The following is a 17,301-nucleotide window of genomic DNA, read 5'->3' on the forward strand; positions in this document are numbered from 1 at the left end:
ATACATTTATATTTGAATCAAAGTGAATTCTATTAAATTTTACTATGTTTGTATTTAAAAATGGCATTTTAAATTCAAATATGATTGTATTTATTTTTACTATTCCTTTTTTCTATCAGTGTACGATGCATCATCAATCAATATACGGTTCAAAGGTATTGCATATTCCATCGCCGACTCCCTATTAATATTTGTATAAAGAGAAACATTATCGAGCTGGGTGCTTTGAGTGCTTTGGATAAATATAAATTTGGAAATGGATTTTGTGATAGTTTGATTGCCCTGCAGCCCATAATTTCATCAATATAGTTCATCCCAAATACAACACACACACACAGCCCCCCCCATTACGGATACGAGAATACTTTCGGTATTTGCCGTCATTGATTTCACACTAAACAAACCTCGAAATTGTTCCCATGGGCAGAACGCTAGGGCCAACACAGGGCCAGATTGAAATGACAACTTTTAGTATCGGAGATTGGCCCATGAAGTACGGTTAACGATTGCGATTGCGATTGGGCGGACACAGATGCGATTCATGCCGACTGTGCGGCCCAAAGCAATTTGTGTAAATATTGAAACGTTTGGCGTACCCAGTAAAGTCGAAATCAGAGATTGTGCGGCCGATTGGAGTTGCTGAACCGATGACAGGGAAAGGGACAGGGAAAGGGACTGGGACAGGGACAGGGGTGAGGGCGATGGCTAAAGCGAAGGCGCAAGCAATGCCAATGAAGATGGAAAGGGAAGGTGGTTGGCCCACGGTGCTTTGTAGAGGGGTGCGCTTGTGTTGATGTGATACGAACTACATATTTGCAAAGGTTGATCCGAATCTGAATAGATTTTCCCACCCATCCATTGCCGTAGCTTTTCCGCTGACAATAGCCAAAATTCACACCAATTTTGTGTGAGTTCGGGGGGGAACATAGGAGAACAGAACGGAAAAACTAATGACTGACCACTCAACCAAGAAATGCGCAAAATTCAAATATTTTCAAAATTAAACTTAAAAACACTTTGCTTGTTTTGCGGATGTGCTGGCCAGCCCTCCCAATTTGTTGTTCTCTGTTTTTGGCCAAAAACGCTCTTTACACTTGACTTCAAATCGCTCAAAGGACGCGTTTTATGCGTTTGCGTTTTGGCCAAAACGGATAAAAAAAAAATCATCTGAAGCGAAAGAGCAGCGATGGGGCATCAGGGCAGGAGGAACAGGGGAAGCAGCCAAAGTAACGCCAAGAACAGAGAGAGAGAGGGAGAGAGAGAGCGAGCACTCGGGTCTATGGGTATTTGTCGGGTTACGCATCAAAGCCCCCGTATGAAAAATGGCCAAAGCGCGATACGCCAAATTGAAAGCAAGAAAAATATGGCTGAAATGTTGCTTTTTCAAACGGCCAAATGGCTGTCCATGGCGATGATGCCGATGGGAATTGGTGTGGAAATGCAGATGGGGATGGGGAAGGTGCCGGTGCCGGTGACGATGATGATGGCAATGATGGCGATGATGGCAAAGCCTGCAACTGACGATGGCGAACTGCCAATGATGAATGCGCGCCCAAAGCCCGTTCGCGCTCACATTCCGCGCTCTCAACGCAAATGAAATTGGAAAATGTTCTGGCTAGCAAAAAGAAAATTCTACCTCACTGAGGAAGGGGCTGCGCCGCGGGATCCACGACTAGGAAAATGAAAAATAGTCAAGCAGAAGCAGCACGCAAACAATTTTTAGGGGTCATCGATGCTACGTGGCACAGTGCTCTGGCTACCATGCAACATGGTTACAAAAAAACCGTAGAGTGAACTATGCTTTCTGGGCACCAATCAAAATTAAATTGTACTAGTATTTTTCGTTCATTCATTTTTTAATAAAATGTTTAAATACATGCAGCAATTTTTGTTTAAATTAATCAAAATTAAATGGTACTAGTATTTTTCGTTCATTAATTTTTAAATTAAATGTTTAAATACATACAGAAATTTTTATTTAAATTTTTGACTGCACTTTAAAATAATTTTCAAATTTGTATAATTTAATGGAGCTTTCAATCAGCCATTTCTAACGTTTTCAATTTCTTTCTTTTTAGAACCTCAATTAAAATCTAGTAAAGTGCCAACTATTTCTTGGTAAATATATCCGCAAGAAATAATTTATGTGCAATGCGAAAAAAGTGACTGAAATTAGTGACTAAAGTTAGCCAATTTAATATGAAATCTATATGAAATCAGCTGCAAATGTAACACTAAATTTGTTGGAATATTTCGCTGGAAAAATGTAAAAACACACCTACAGTCATAGCACATACAAAACTTCAAAAAAAAATGTTAAATAAAAAAAATATATATAAATAAATACTAAAAACTACTACTACTAAAAACAACAAATACAATTAAAATAATTGACAGTTAAAATGAATGAATCTTGATGTACATATGTAAAATATTGATTAGAAATAAGATTAAATATTGTAATCGTAACTATAAATGTTCTGTGACTAGTGCATTAAAAAAAGTTTTACTTGTAGCACTAGGAAAAATCAAAATAAATACAAATGTTGATTCTCGATGGCTGTGAAGCACAGTAGTGACGCTGGCCATTTGGAAATATAAGTTTTATGGTTTATGCTGGGCGGCGCCAAACACGCGTGAGTTGGGGGGGCCTGGCATGGCATCCGCTTCTGGCCAGTGAACCAACACCCACCCCCACCCGCACACAGAGCCCAACTCGAACATCCCCAGCACTGGCAGCTGGGCAATTTACTGCCGCTTCGGTGGACGCCAAATGAATATTGGTTTCGGTTTGGCCCACTGGGGGCTCAGCTCGTATTTGATTTTGGCTTTAGCGTATTGCCAATATTTGTATTTGTCTTTGTCTTTGGCGCTGTCGCCGCCCGAAACTTCAAAGTATCATTTTCAATTTGACACAGGCCCTGGCAAAGGACACTGCCAGGCTCAAAGCTGAGTGGACTGGAGCTGGGGTGTTTAAATAGAACATTTGCCGGAGCTGCGAGCGAGGAATTGCGGGCACCGCAGTCGAACCGATCCCACGAAACGCAAAAGTTCACACAATGAAAAATTTGTTTATTATTTCGCTGAAACATGCAAGTGAAGATCAAATTTGATTGGCACTTGGTTCCGAGCTTAAACTCAGTTCAATGCTGAGATTCGCATAAACATTTTGTCCATCCTTCAGCCGGAACGAAAGCCAATTCCATGCTGATTATAAACAAACCCCGCAGAGCTGCAGAAAGACCAAAATGCCAAAATGCCAAGACAAATAAACCACAACAGCCCAATAATAAACAGGACGGAGCAACGGCCAGTTCTGTAGTGGGAGTGAGAGTCGGAGTGAGAGATGCCCTGGGAGTCACCGTTCCCAGTCTGGCAGCCAGAGACGAGGGCAGCGGGACCAACAGCACTAAAATTGACATTAAACAAACAGGGATAATACTCAGGGTCCTCGAGCAGGCGAGGGAAAGACATTCAGATATTCAAAACTAAATTGAGCACATGCTGGGCCACTTCACAGATACAAACTCCACTTGAGGCTCTGCCGAAGAGTGCCCGTCCCCGTCCCAGCTCCAGTTCGTGGCTCGGCAGGCTCAACAGTCGACCAATCTCCGAGTGCGGGCAGACAGCATGTCTATCAATGCCTGCCAGCGACTGCAGCTCGATTGGGAACTGGACCTGGGCGTAGGCTGTTGACACAGATCAGCACACCGGGCAGCAAAATAATTTGGTACTACACTGAGAGAAAAATTCCCATACACTTAATATATAGATATATTCAATGTCTGATATGAGGAGTGTGAAAGAATGGAGCAGGCCCAAGGTTCGCGAAGAAACCTTAGTCTGAGACTGCATTCATTTTCCTTAGTGTAGTGTGCGACTCAGACAGAGACCGAAATCTAAACATCTGCGAAATTACGCGCATAAATCCTTTCACACTTTTGCTCTGCCCTGGACACGGCACTGGGGGATGCAGTGCGCATGGGGTTGCATGCCACGCAGGACACCGTCAAATTAGCCCACTTCAGGGTCAGGCCTGCTGCGTGCTAGCGGGTGTAGTGCAGCGGACTCCCGTGTCGCTTCATGCCCATTGTTTACGCACTTCATATTCCATTCGGCGGGTTGCACGATTGGGGAAACTGGAGTAGAAGTAGCTCCCTGGCCGGGGACTCGCCGCACGCGTTGTGTTGACAGTTTGCTGGGCTTCCTCTCACCACAGTGCAGCTGCGTTTGTGGGTGCCAGTGGAAGGCTTCGTCGGAGCCTACGTCTTGGGCATGACTGGGCACGGATTGAGGCCCTCTGCCAAAACAAACAATGACACCACCACCCGCCCCAGACGGGGCATTTCTAGTTGACTGCCCGCCAATAGAGCCGTGGAGGCGAGTGCTACGAAGAGCAAATGTTTCCATCTAATGACCCCTATCCCTTACCTATCCCTTGCCCGGCCTGCGGCTGATGGTGGTCCTGCGTTCTGCCGCCTGCCTCCTGCCTCCTGGCTCCTGCAGCACATTTTCAAGCAGTCTTGTGTGGTTACTTAGACTGGTTTCTTTGCCGCCTCACTCACCTCCCATGCACGAGTATTTGTACATATATCCTGCCAGGCACTTTCCAGCGCCTCCGGTCGGTGTCTGTCCTGGTCTTCATGCCTCTTTAGCGCTTATCATGCTCAAATGATAATTGAAGAGCCATACAAAAACTATTTATCCTGAGGCTGCCGAGCGTGCCCCTTGTTGCTGCTGCTGCTGTTGTTGTGGTTATTCAATATTACTCTGTCTCCGCAGCCCATTGACGGAACGAGAGCGAGCGAGGAGCCGCACAATGAATGCATTGAACCCGAATCATGCTCTGAGTCTGAATCTGAATCTGCCCTCCCAAAACCCAAACCCAGCCCGGACCCAGAGCGGCTACCCTTTGCCCGTTTGTTTTTCGATGTTTTATTAAATTTGTTTCCAGTGGCCTAACATTTTGCCTTTGGTTGACTACGACACGACCCCTTTGCATCCATCCATCCATCCCTCCCTGTCCCTGATTCCTGTCGCTCTTCTCTGACGAGTTTTATGACAATTTCCACTTTTTTTTCCATTGTCAATTTGATTTTATTACCGCACTCTGTCGTTCTGTCTGTCTGTCTGTCGTTATCCCCGTTCGGATCCCAACTTATCGGCACTATGATGTTGTCATTATTATTCCGATTAGTGGATGGGAAAGGGGATTGAGGATGGCTGTAGCTTTTAGCTAACGCATCATTCGATTGTGTGTGGCCAAGGTTAATTGAATTCGGGCTGCGTAACTATCTGCCGGATACCGATACGATACGATACGATTCACTGTATCTTTATGGTGCCTGTAAACCATAATTTGGTCTGTTTGCTTGCGAGCTCAGCAGTGGCCAGCGAATCGGCCAGGGAGCCTCCCCACCCTCTGCCATTATCTGCTGGCTCCCTCTGCTGTGCACTTTCCGGCCTAATTATGCACACGCCTCCGAATCGCTGTCCGATTGCCATAAAGTCATAAAGCTTGACATTTCGAAGCGGACTTTGCCCAGCCAGTCGTTAATTAATGCATAAATGTGGGGGGTTATAGATAATTATTATTATTATTATAAAAATACAATCGATTTATTTATTGTTTAATAGAAATTACAAAATATTCTGCAAGTAATTTTAAATTCGTAGAAATCTCTTTACAAACTGTTGTCTCTATGCTTTATGACGCTGATGACTGCATTTCAATGACTTTGTTGGTCGGAAAACATTTGGAACGAGATTAACAACAAGTCGGAGCTGTTTTGACTACAAAATACCCACTAAAAACCAAAAATCTCCAAATGTATTGCTTATGAAGGCGGCGTCTAAAATAAATTAAATCGTATATGCCCAACTTCACGGCGAATACCGTGCTAAAAATCGTGCAGCAGATACTTTTTCGCTGCTTTGTTATAATTCCACAGCAAATGCGCACATTGCTTCAATTTCAGTGGCCTTTGTGCCAGTCGAAATCGGTAAATAAAGTTTTCAAAGTTGCACAAACTGGCAGCAGAAACAGCAGCAGCAGCAACAATCGTCGAGCGGCAAGGTGGGGGGCGGCGGCGAGTCGAGCAGCAGCAGCAACAGCAGCAGAGGGAAGCTATGCCAATTCCGTGTACAAGTGCTGCTCGATGCCAACAAGTTCGCCCACTCCCGCAAGGTATCCTAAGCCCTGCCAAAACATATCCAGCTTGCCTGGCACTTTTACGGCACAAGTAGCATCGGCGTGTAGCTGTAGCTGTAGCTACCGTGGATGCAGGAGGGGGCGGCAGGGCAGGGCAGAATCATTGAAGCCAAAGCCTAGTCTTAAGCCAAGAGCCAACATCAAGTTGCCGAAAGCCCAAAGCAAAAGGGGGGCACGGAGCTCCGGCTCTAGCTGCGACTCCAGGACTCCAGGAAGAACGAAGCCTCAGAAGTAGCGCCAAACTTTTGTGCACGGCGCCATGTTTGGTTTGTCTTTTCAGCTTCCGCTTTCTCCCTGTTACTCGGCTTTCCTTTCCTTTCCTTGCCCTTTGTGAAGGGGTGTTTGTATTTGCGTGGGTGAATAGTTGGCTTTGGCAGGGCTGCGGAAATGCCTCTCCCAGTTCGGTTGACTGTCTGGTATACAGGGTGACAAGGTTCTTCTTCAACAGATCCTCAGATCCTTCAATATTTCGAAAACCTTATCGTTCTGGTGCACTGTTGTGGACCCTGTGTCCAGGGTGTGGAATAGCTCGGCTGACGTCCCGCGCTCTTTGGCTGTTTATACCCAAAAAACTTTGCCGACCCGCAAAAGTTAAATGCAAGAGCATAAAAACGGCAAGAAGACAAGGCCGTCGTTCTGGTGCTGGTTGGCCTTCTGGTCCAGTCGTGCCACTCAAACGGGGGGCAGCAACAACAACAACTCCAGAAATTGTCGCTGGCTGTCGTTGCGCGCCGAGCACGTCAAAGTTGCCGCCAGTGTCGTCGTTGCAAGTATGTCTTTGTGTCTTTGTGTCTTTCTGCCCCAGCAGCATCGTCGGGTGCACCCACGACCCATCATCGCCTCCCCTCAGCCCGAACTGCGGACTCGAATTTATGCCACGACGAGCCACAAAAACAATAAAAGCAACAATCTGCTCTCAGCGAGAGAGAGAAATCAGATGGATGGATATATATGTATATGTAGCCGCAGAAAATGGTTGCCGTTGAGTGCGCGGGGTAGGCGAGGACCAATCGCAGGCCGCTGAGGTGTGGCCTGGCCGATGCGAGGGAAATATCGCACGAGTAAATTTCCCTTCGGGCACTGCGCCCGAAGCGGCTAATAATCACTTGAGACATGCGCACAGGCACAGGCACAGGCACAGGGACACGATGACACGGGGGTTGGGAATGGGAATGAGAATGGGAATGGGTATGGTACTGCCTCTCATGCAACCCTTGCAGTGCCGCTGCCCCAGCTCCCATCTCCTCGGCACGTGCAGCAGTGGGGTTCCCAGCAGTTCTGGCTCTGTTGCTTTTGTAAACAGGCGCAGGCGCAGAGTGGCATCTCCGCTGAGAGCGCTGAGAGGGTGACTGAGGGTTCGCTCGCTATGTGTATGTGTGTGTGTGTGCGTGTGTGTGTGCGGGGGTACATTTCAGAATGGGACTTTTTGGCACTGCCGACGCAGCAGCGAAGGGCAAAGTGAAATGCTTTGATTCCGCTGATTGTTCGATCACACGCAATCTGACAGCGAACGCAGCTGGTTGTGCCTCCTGCAGCTCTGCAGCGAAAACCCCTCAATCTCCGACAGACAGTCAGTCAGACGACAGTCAGCCCCAAAGACACAAAAATTTCTCGTATTTTTAAGTGGAGCCACAGAGCCCCGTGCAAGTGTCCCATCCGGCATCCGGTGTGTGTTCGTGTGTACGTTTACGTGTTTATGTGTCTGTGTATGTGGTCGCGATTTTTTTGTCCAAGAGACTCGAACTGTAAATTCGTCAGCCGGCGTCAATAAGATGTTGGAGTTCTATCCAATGCCCACGAATCTGAATCCAGTCGGTGGCGGCCTGTACTCGCTGCAGCAGAATCACGGCGGCGCGCGATTCCTCGACAGTCCGAATCCCAGTGTCATGACCAGCGCCACAGCCGCCTGTCTGGGCGGCAGCAGCAGCAACAACAACAACAATGTGCACATTATCAACAACAATTTGCCAACAAGCATTTCCGGCAACAACAGCCCGACAGCAACGGCTTCATTAACGGGGCCCGTAATTTCCGCACAACACCAGCAACAGCAACAGCAACACCTACACCATTCCCACCATCATCATCAGCATCAGCAGCAGCAGCAGCAGCATCCCCACCAACAGCAACACGCAGCCTCGACCACGCCAGTGCCAATTAACAGCTGCCCCACGCCCACAGGACACAGCCCCAACAACAGCAACCACTCCGCCTGCAACACATTAACAGCTGCTGCTGCTGCTGCTGCTGTTTCTGCTTCTTCTGCGGCAGCGCCACCAGCAACAGCTCCCTCAGTCGCCTCCTCGTCATTAGGCGGAGCAGCCACGGCTGCTTCTGCTGCGGCTGCTGCTGTTGCGTCTGCGAACTCAACGACGGCATCGGCAGGAGGAGGAGCGGCCACGGCGCTGGCGTTGGCATCGTCATCGGCGGCAGCATCGAAATTGTCTGCCGATTGTAGTGGACGCACAGGTATGTTCCAAAAGTATTTTGCACCGGCAGTCGAGGCATTTTCCGGCTCGTTCCGATTCTGGGGTTTTCACGCTTTTCGTTTTTGGCATAGTTGCGTGTGCCCGGCCTGCGGGTCGGATCGGAGCGGAGCGGAGTTCTTGGGCCAAGCGAGGCAGCTCTCTCTGCACCGGAAGTGCGTGGCATGGCCCTCCGGGTGCTGCCCACTCACCTTCACGTGAAACGAGATTGTGCACCAGATTGTGTTTGCAGTTTGCGTGCGATGTTCTGGGCTTTTGGGTCTAAGGGAATTCGTGTGCCAGTTTTCCATATAATCTGCATGGGCGCTGTATGGGGAGTATCTCGGCAAAAGGGACTGTAATTGATTAGCAGCCGTTGAATTTAGTTGGCCTACAGAATTTAATAATAAATAATAATAATTTAAATCTGAATTCATAGTTTATTTTCTTTAGCTTAAATGGGGACAAATTATTTATTTATTTCCCGGCTTTGATCCCGTTCATGCAAAGTTAATGATTTCCCTTTGTTTACTTAGCACACAATTTTAATTATGTCGAATAAACGAATAATTTTAAGCGAAATAATTCAGTAGGTTGCTGAGCCGCTACACTATTTATTTAACAACTAATTGCAACTCTAGTCTAGGCAGTTGAATTCAATTTGTTTGCACTTTTGCTGCATGTGCAAATAAATATCAAAATAAATACAAAAATTTTTCTATCAAAGCGAGTATTGGCAGTGCGCCACAGAATGAATTATGAATTTATGATGGTAGGTAGGTAGGTAGGTAGGGACATGCCACAGCGGGCGGTGGCGGGCCGAAAGTATTTCCAAAAGTATGAACGCAAGTTGACCACAAAATAATTCTGACAATGAACCTGGCTGGCACTGCCCGTACGAAGGGGCGTGGTGAAACCAATAAAAGGCTATTAAGGCATGCCACACACCCACACACACGCTGGCATGCCTCCACACACACACACACACACACGTAGAGACTTGCCCTAAAGTAGGCAACACTTTTCAGCTTAGCTGCAATGAAAGTGTTGCCGGGGAGAAAACTTTTGCGCAATTCCCCCCGAAATGCAAAGTGTGCAAACAATGTGTGATGCATATGCAGGACCTCGTCCGAGCCGAAGTGGATGATGGTGTTTTGGGTTTTTTAGGATCACACGAGAGACTTTCGAGAGACTCCGCCGCCACCCCCGCTGGGCGCCACACCTCAAGCCTCACGTAGGAGTGAATGTGGGCTGCTCTTTTGCCGACAAACTTGAGATTTGCCTATGAAATTTCTATTAATGTTTGCATTCTGCCATTTGGCAAATGGCAGCAAATAGTTTCCGGTTCCGCATCCATCCAAGCGTTGCCATCGCCTCGTCCTGCCTCACCCAGGCCTGGCTGCCGTGTCGGGTTGCCAATCACTTAGCTTAGCTGCCGACCCACACTACGGCACTACATAGTGTGTGTGTGTGTGTGTGTGTGTGTGCACACCCGGAGTCTGAAAGTCTGAATTCAAACTATCAAAACCAGGAGGAGTTGAGGAATGTCGGTGCGGGGCATGGGGCACGGGGCATGGAGCGTGGAGCGTGGGGCAATCCCAAATGGCTGCAGCCGGCTGGCAAAGGCAGTGGCAGGCAGACCACGGAAATGAGCACACTCAGTGTCAGGTATTTCACCGAGCGTATCAGCATACATATCTGGCTTCTGCGGTGGCCTCAACTTGCTCCTGCCCTGTCTCTGCCCCTGTCTCTGCCCCTGTCTCTCTTAGTGTGGGTGTGAGTGTGGGTTTTGTGCGAGCAGAAGCGGAAATATGCGCCATATGCATAGCTCTGTGTCACTTTCATTCTGAGATCCAGCAGGTACAGATAGCCGGGGCTTTAAATTGCTGCCAGTGGCAATAATTAAAGCTGTCAGAGCTGTCTATCCAGTCGGAGCTGCCAAAAATCTCCGTGGCACGTGGACGCGGCCGTAGTAAGCGCCCCAAATGAGGCACCGGCTCCCCAATTTATCTCCATAGACCTCCGCTTGCCTGTCAGTGTGTCAATAAATGCACACCATATACTGCCACAGTGCCACAGTGCGGAGGAGGGGCCGGAGCCGGGGCACGATAAGCCAACTCTGATACCACAGCCGATACCGATAAGAACGAGGACACTTTCGACGCTGTTGTCTATTAGCTGGTTATATTTGCCCGTTTATCGCCGCGTTGCTTTTGCTTTTGCTTTTGGATTTATCTGCTCGTTAATCTATGTATTTGACATGAGTGTGTGCCGCACTTGTTTCCACTGTTTGCGCTTCTTGCCCTGTTTGCCTGCTTGCCTGTTTGCCTGCTTGCCTATTGACTTTTTCCAACGAGTTTCGCCAGCTCAGCCCTGATTCGAATGGGTCCTTTGTCCTTTGCTGAAACAAAGCAAGGATCGAGTCATGGGAGAGCATAGAGCAGCAAATGCCATAAATCTCGATTAGATTACACAAACGAAACGTCAATGGACAGAACACGAACCAATATCGCCACCACCAAACCGAAGGCTGGGGGGGGGGACCAGCTCAAATCCGAGTTCTAAAAAATGTCCCCATGCTCGGGGCTGAATGACAGTACTTTTTGTTTCTAGCTGCAAAATCCGTTATGGGCAATGCGATTGGGTCGCGTCTGATGTATGCACTGCACAATGCACCATATATTGGTGCACCAAGGGCTACAGGGGAATGGAGTGGATGAGCTGCTGCTTTGGGGGGGTTGGGGCGTGCTTTGTCAACTTCACGCTGCACTGGCTTAGCTCTCGCAGCGCTGGCGCCCCTAAAAAGCGAGCTTCTGCCCCCCAACAGAACACACACCCCTACACGTACGTACATACCGTATATCGTAGATATGGCGGCTGTGGGGTCCGCCATTGTGCCAACCATAAATCATGCACATTTTTCTGCCACTGAGCCACAGCCATATAATATAGCAGCACACTCCCATCCAGTGGCCCGTCCTTCTGGCTGGCTGACTGCCTGCCCTGCTGCCTGGCTGCTCATTTTTCAGATGCTTCCATACATTTTTCGTCATATATATATGTTTTTTTATATGTTTACTGCAGGCAGCTTTTGCTGTGTGTTTCGGGTACTGCTTTTTATGACTGGTTTACAGTTTCAAGAGCGCGTCTATGGGGAAGCAGCAGCGGATGGAGATTAGTCGCGCTCTGTGGGTGGGTTGGCCAAACAGAGGGAGGAATTCATCATAAGGGAATTATGTACATACACACATATATATCTATAGGCAGCACAGATCTTAAATGATGTATGTATTGTGCATTGAATACAAAAAGTTGAAACCAATTTAGTGATTTAGTCAGGGCAGGGCATATACAGATAATCGTGGCACCCACCCGCCCAATGGCAGCTCGCACAAATACAGAAAACTTTACGTTTCAATTACGCATCAGCAACCTTTCAATACAAGCTGTTGCAGCTCCAGGCCGCCGGTGACAGATACTTTTGCCGCTGCCTGCCTTCGATGATTGCCGGATCCAGTTCGAGGCTTCTGTCTTCTGGCTTCTGTCTGTCGAAGCCAAACAAGGGAGCTGAGACATTTTCACACGATTTGATTGTCATGCCCCTGGAACGCTGCTGCTCCCTAGCGCTGCTGTGCTGTGCTGTGGCAGCACATGTCATGATAATTTTGCAGCGACATGTGCTGCCATCACGTATACGCCACCGCCACCGTAACTGCCACCGCCACGCACGTCAATGAGGGGGATGAGCGGGATTCGGATTACGCGAAATCGATTTTATAACTCACTAACGCCTTGCCCTCCCTTCTCCTCTCTCTCTCCCTTACTCTTCGCAGAAGTGGGCCACATCAAATGCGAGAAGAACTTCGAGCTGTGCGAGGGCTGTGGCCAGAAGATCCACGACCGCTATCTGATGAATGTGGGCGAGGCCAACTGGCACGAGCAGTGCCTGGCCTGCTGCTACTGCGGCATGCAGCTGCACAACACCTGCTACGTGCGCAACTCCAAGCTCTACTGCAAGATGGACTACGACCGTTTGTTCGGCGTCAAGTGCGCCTCCTGCTGCCACGCGATCCTGCCGCAGGAGCTGGTGATGCGGCCCATACCCAACTACGTCTTCCACCTGCCCTGCTTCGTGTGCTACGCCTGCCGGCTGCCCCTGCAGAAGGGCGAACAGTTCATGCTGCGCGACGGCCAGCTGTTCTGCTACCGCCACGACCTGGAGAAGGAGATGTTTCTGGCGGCGGCGGCGGCCCAGCACTGCGGCTTTGTGGGCCTGGACGAGGAGGATCTGCTGCGGCCACGAGACGGACGTCGCGGTCCGAAGCGGCCGCGCACCATTCTCACCTCACAGCAGCGGAAGCAGTTCAAGGCCTCCTTCGATCAGTCGCCCAAGCCCTGCCGCAAGGTGCGCGAGGCCCTGGCCAAGGACACCGGACTGTCGGTGCGCGTCGTTCAGGTGTGGTTCCAGAATCAGCGCGCCAAGATGAAGAAGATCCAGCGCAAGGCCAAGCAGAATGGTGGCAGCTCGGGTGGATCTGGAGGCGGCCGTGGCACGGGCAACTCGAGCGCCGCCGATGACAAGGAGTCCAATGAGAAGGAGGACAAGTGCGTCAAGCAGGATATGGGCGGCGACAGTTCGGGCTATCTGGGTGGGCTGGACAACGCCTTTGCCAGCCAGCCGCTGAATCCCAACTTGCCCTTCTCTCCGGACGGTAAGCAGAACTCATCTCCGCCATACAACAGACTTTGAGCCTTTCTGCCTTTCTGCCTTTATTCCGTTCACAGATTATCCGGCAAACTCGAACGACAGCTTTTGCAGCTCCGACCTGTCGCTGGATGGCAGCAACTTCGACCAGTTGGACGACGACGCAGATTCCCTGTCGCTGAACAACCTGGAGCTGCAGTCGACCAGCTCATCCGGGAATCAGCACTCGCACTCGAATCCCCACGACATGCTGGCCAACCTGAACACCAGCCTGATCAACCCGATCGACAAGCTATATCTCATGCAGAATTCGTACTTTAGCTCGGAGCATTAGGCACTCGTATCGGTGCATCGGTGGATTTGGAGGCTACAGAGGCACCGTGGCGAAGACTCGCCGTCGTACGAATTTATTAGCGTTAGAGTTAAAGGCTCCCATTGCACGGCAGTTAAGCACCCCATGGCCAAGGCGGGGCAAGCGGCAGCGGCAGCGGCAGCTGTTACTTTATAAATAGCTCATAGTTGGCATATTTCCGCGGGAGGCATTTCGGAGACGGGCGGCTGCAGCATTAGAAGCATTCGAGTTGTAGAAGAAGATAAATGAAATGTGATTTTTTTTAAGCTAAATGAAATTTTAAGGCACACACATACAAACACACACACACCAGCGAGACGAGACGTTTTGTTGCTGGTCTCTTGTGGAAGCGAGTGCATAACATATACATACATACGTACGTACATCGGTATATATGTATGTATGTAACGATATGTAGAACAGCCGAAAGGTAAACGGTCAATGTGCACCTTATGTTTGTAAATAGTTTTAAACCGGACAATTGTTATTAAATGTAATTTAAAGTCAATAATTGTATTAGCAAGTGCAATTTAATCTGTTCCCCTAAAATATACATCTTAACCGAATGCAGTATCCTCATTTTCTGGGCATATGAGGCTGGGCTTTTCATGGATAAAGAAATAAAACTCCCTTGGGAGCCGTAGCTGTGATACCCTTGGCTGATCCAACGTTTCTGAGGCGCTATATATTTGGGAAAGTTAGTAACGCCCGTCTGATTTTTTGTTTGATAGATCTTAAGGGATTTTTTCATATTGCATTACATAAGGGATATTTAAAAAAATAACGATGGAAGTTGTTTTAATTCCATTCAATTGAAACCGCCAAACGTTTACGTTACTTCTGTTGGAAGTTGCCAGCTATGTCACTTCGCCCAACCGGTTATGTTGATGTGCCAGTCAAAGGCTGCCTGCTATGTCACTACACATTTTCTACCATTTTGTAGTACTGAAGGAAGCTGCTTAATTTGGCGCCGAAACTCAATTTTGTGAACAAACACAAAAATAATTTGAAGGGAAAAGGACGACCACCAAACGACATTATCGTGCGTCACACCCGTGGAGGCTCTATACCATCCACCGCAGTACAGTGGGTCCTCTCAATCTGTTCCAATTTTAGTTACTTTAATGTCCATAGACAACTGGTTGGGAATCGATACATATACTTGTCGAATCATGCAATTATATCTTTTAACCACCAGCTCGAATTCAAAATTCAACTGATGTTGCGGATGACATATTTAAACTATCGAATGTATCGATATATTAGTGCGATATCAAAGTTTGATGCTGAAAACAAAACATGGTATTTTTTCAGTATTTCATAATTAACTTGTTGTGGTATTCTTTAAATTTCAGTTTACGGCCAGATGCACTTGGCGCGGAGTTTAAACTGCAACTATAACGGATTTACAAAGTGCAGAGAATGGCCTCGTAAACTTCAGTCCGTAGCAGTGTTCAGCCAGTTAAAGGAAAGATGTCAGCATATTATATTGCTTAGGAATTTAACCAAATTTGACCAGAATAGAGGAAGAAGAAGCCACCACCGGGTTAGTATTGTATGTACTACATAAAGTTTATTTTATTTAGTAAATATTTCTCGCGCAGATAAATATTAAATATATGTATTATTAGTACAGTTAGTTGTATGTATAATTTATTTAGTATTATTAAGATTCTGCAGATCGCAATGCTATTCGCTTAACTAAATATTGAAATTAGTTATGGGTATGTAAATTCTTTAGTTGACTTTTACATGGTATAGAGCTGGCCTCAGTTGCATCGAGAGGGGGCGGGGATAAAGATAAATATAGAGATAGAGATAAAGCATATTCCTGTCCAGGGCTGTGGGCGGGGGTGGGGGTCTGGGTCTGGGTTTGGGTTTGGGTGAAAAGTAGCAAATATTTCTGAAATATGTACTCGTATGTCTGCCCCTATGCTTGGTATTCGTCTATTTATATATTTTTTACGCTTACATTTAATAGCACAGTTAGTTATAGTTTAATTTCATTTAGGTTCAGCCCGGATCAAGTAAATCATTCGAGAATCATTTCACATTCCAGCAGTTTGTACATTCCTTCTAACCGAACCAACTAAAGACTAAAGTAGACCGGAAAACAACAGATGGGCAACAGATTGAGACTTGCTCGATATTTCAGCCAGCACTGTTAGACATTTACACAGACATACACACATATGAGATACATACGTGGCTTATGGCTTATACATACGCTACGGATATCTTCATAGACTGGTTATCGTTCAGTGGTTAAGCATACATATTGTATTATCAATATCAATATCGATCGTTATAAATTATTGTTTCTCGCATAGTCCAGCACATACCGCACATCCTCTGCCAATCTCTGCCACGATCTTTGCTAACACAAAATTGCGTACATACTCGTATAATTTTGGGTATAATTTCCATAAGATAGGTTATCGCGATACCTGTTTCGTCTATGTAATCGTATTTGTATTCGTATTCGTATTCATATTACAATATTTCATTATGCAGACACTCATACATGCAGTGGGATCTGGATCTGGATCTTAATTTTGATCTTGATCTTGTTGCTGTCGTTAGTTAATCAAATATACTTAATTTACTAATTATTGTTACCATTGTGGATGAGATGTGGGGCGAGTGTGTGGGTGTGAGTGTGTACCTTATGTGTATGTGTGTGGTATGCATTCATGCGTCGTGGGTTATGATAATGAGCCTTTGCTTGCTTCTAGGAATGCTTTGTAAAACGATTTCTTTCCTTCCTTTTTTTTATGATTTTTCATTGTAGATTTTACTTCTTTTTTTTTCTGTATTTTTTTTTTTTTATGATGATTTTCTCTTTTTTTTGTGGACTTTTCTTGCCATGATATATGAGCGTGCGCCTGTGACTTTGTGGATCGTGAGAGCTTAGGCCTGATATTGAAGTGTGTGTGTGTGTGATACAATTCTTGTAAATAATTTCTTGCTTGGTCCATTAACTTATTAACTCATTGCACTAAAAACTACACACGTGAAAAATAGGTGTCCATACAACGAAAAGTGTAAGAGTTGCTTTCAGAGTTGAGCCCGCCAGGATCGAAGGCAATCGGCCAGTGGGTAAGCTTTGCGTTCGAGGTGCAAATGTGATATGCATCGGTGAATCAGTGAAATCTTCACTCTCGATAGCGAGAGATTAGATCGTTAGAAAGATGAGTAGTCGCTGTAGCGAGAGAGGTCATGGGTAATCTGAGTTCTGAGTTGGTGATGATATGATTCGAATGTCGATGATATTGCGAGGATTCAACAACAAAAGTGAGATTACATGTTGATTTTACCATTAATTTTAGATCTTGTGTTTCTACAAATTCACTTTAATTATGTATGTATGTATATATTCTCCTCTTAATACGATTTCAAAATGTATTTAATTGACTATTTTTTTTTTTGGTTTTCGTGTTTTTGATTTTCCCATTGAAACTGCCTATTTGAGAGGGGTCGGGGGGGGGGAGTTATTTTATAACATTTCATATTGTTTCACTTATTGCTTCTCTGTTCAATGTTCAAACCTCGAAACTGAAGGGTCGTG

General features: G+C 46.8%; 1 protein-coding gene across 1 annotated transcript; it reads left to right on the top strand.

The window, feature by feature from the left end:
* Window positions 1–7,721: 7,721 nt before the first annotated feature.
* LOC111070492 (LIM homeobox transcription factor 1-beta) lies at window positions 7,722–14,279 on the top strand. Its single transcript, XM_022361083.2, has 3 exons — window positions 7,722–8,680; window positions 12,510–13,388; window positions 13,462–14,279. Exons 1-3 carry the CDS (start codon window positions 7,984–7,986, stop codon window positions 13,713–13,715), a joined length of 1,830 nt encoding a protein of 609 aa, XP_022216775.2. The 5' UTR covers window positions 7,722–7,983; the 3' UTR covers window positions 13,716–14,279.
* Window positions 14,280–17,301: the final 3,022 nt, after the last annotated feature.

Source organism: Drosophila obscura, unplaced genomic scaffold (assembly GCF_018151105.1).
Source record: "Drosophila obscura isolate BZ-5 IFL unplaced genomic scaffold, ASM1815110v1 contig_1, whole genome shotgun sequence".
Lineage (NCBI taxonomy): Eukaryota > Metazoa > Arthropoda > Insecta > Diptera > Drosophilidae > Drosophila > Drosophila obscura.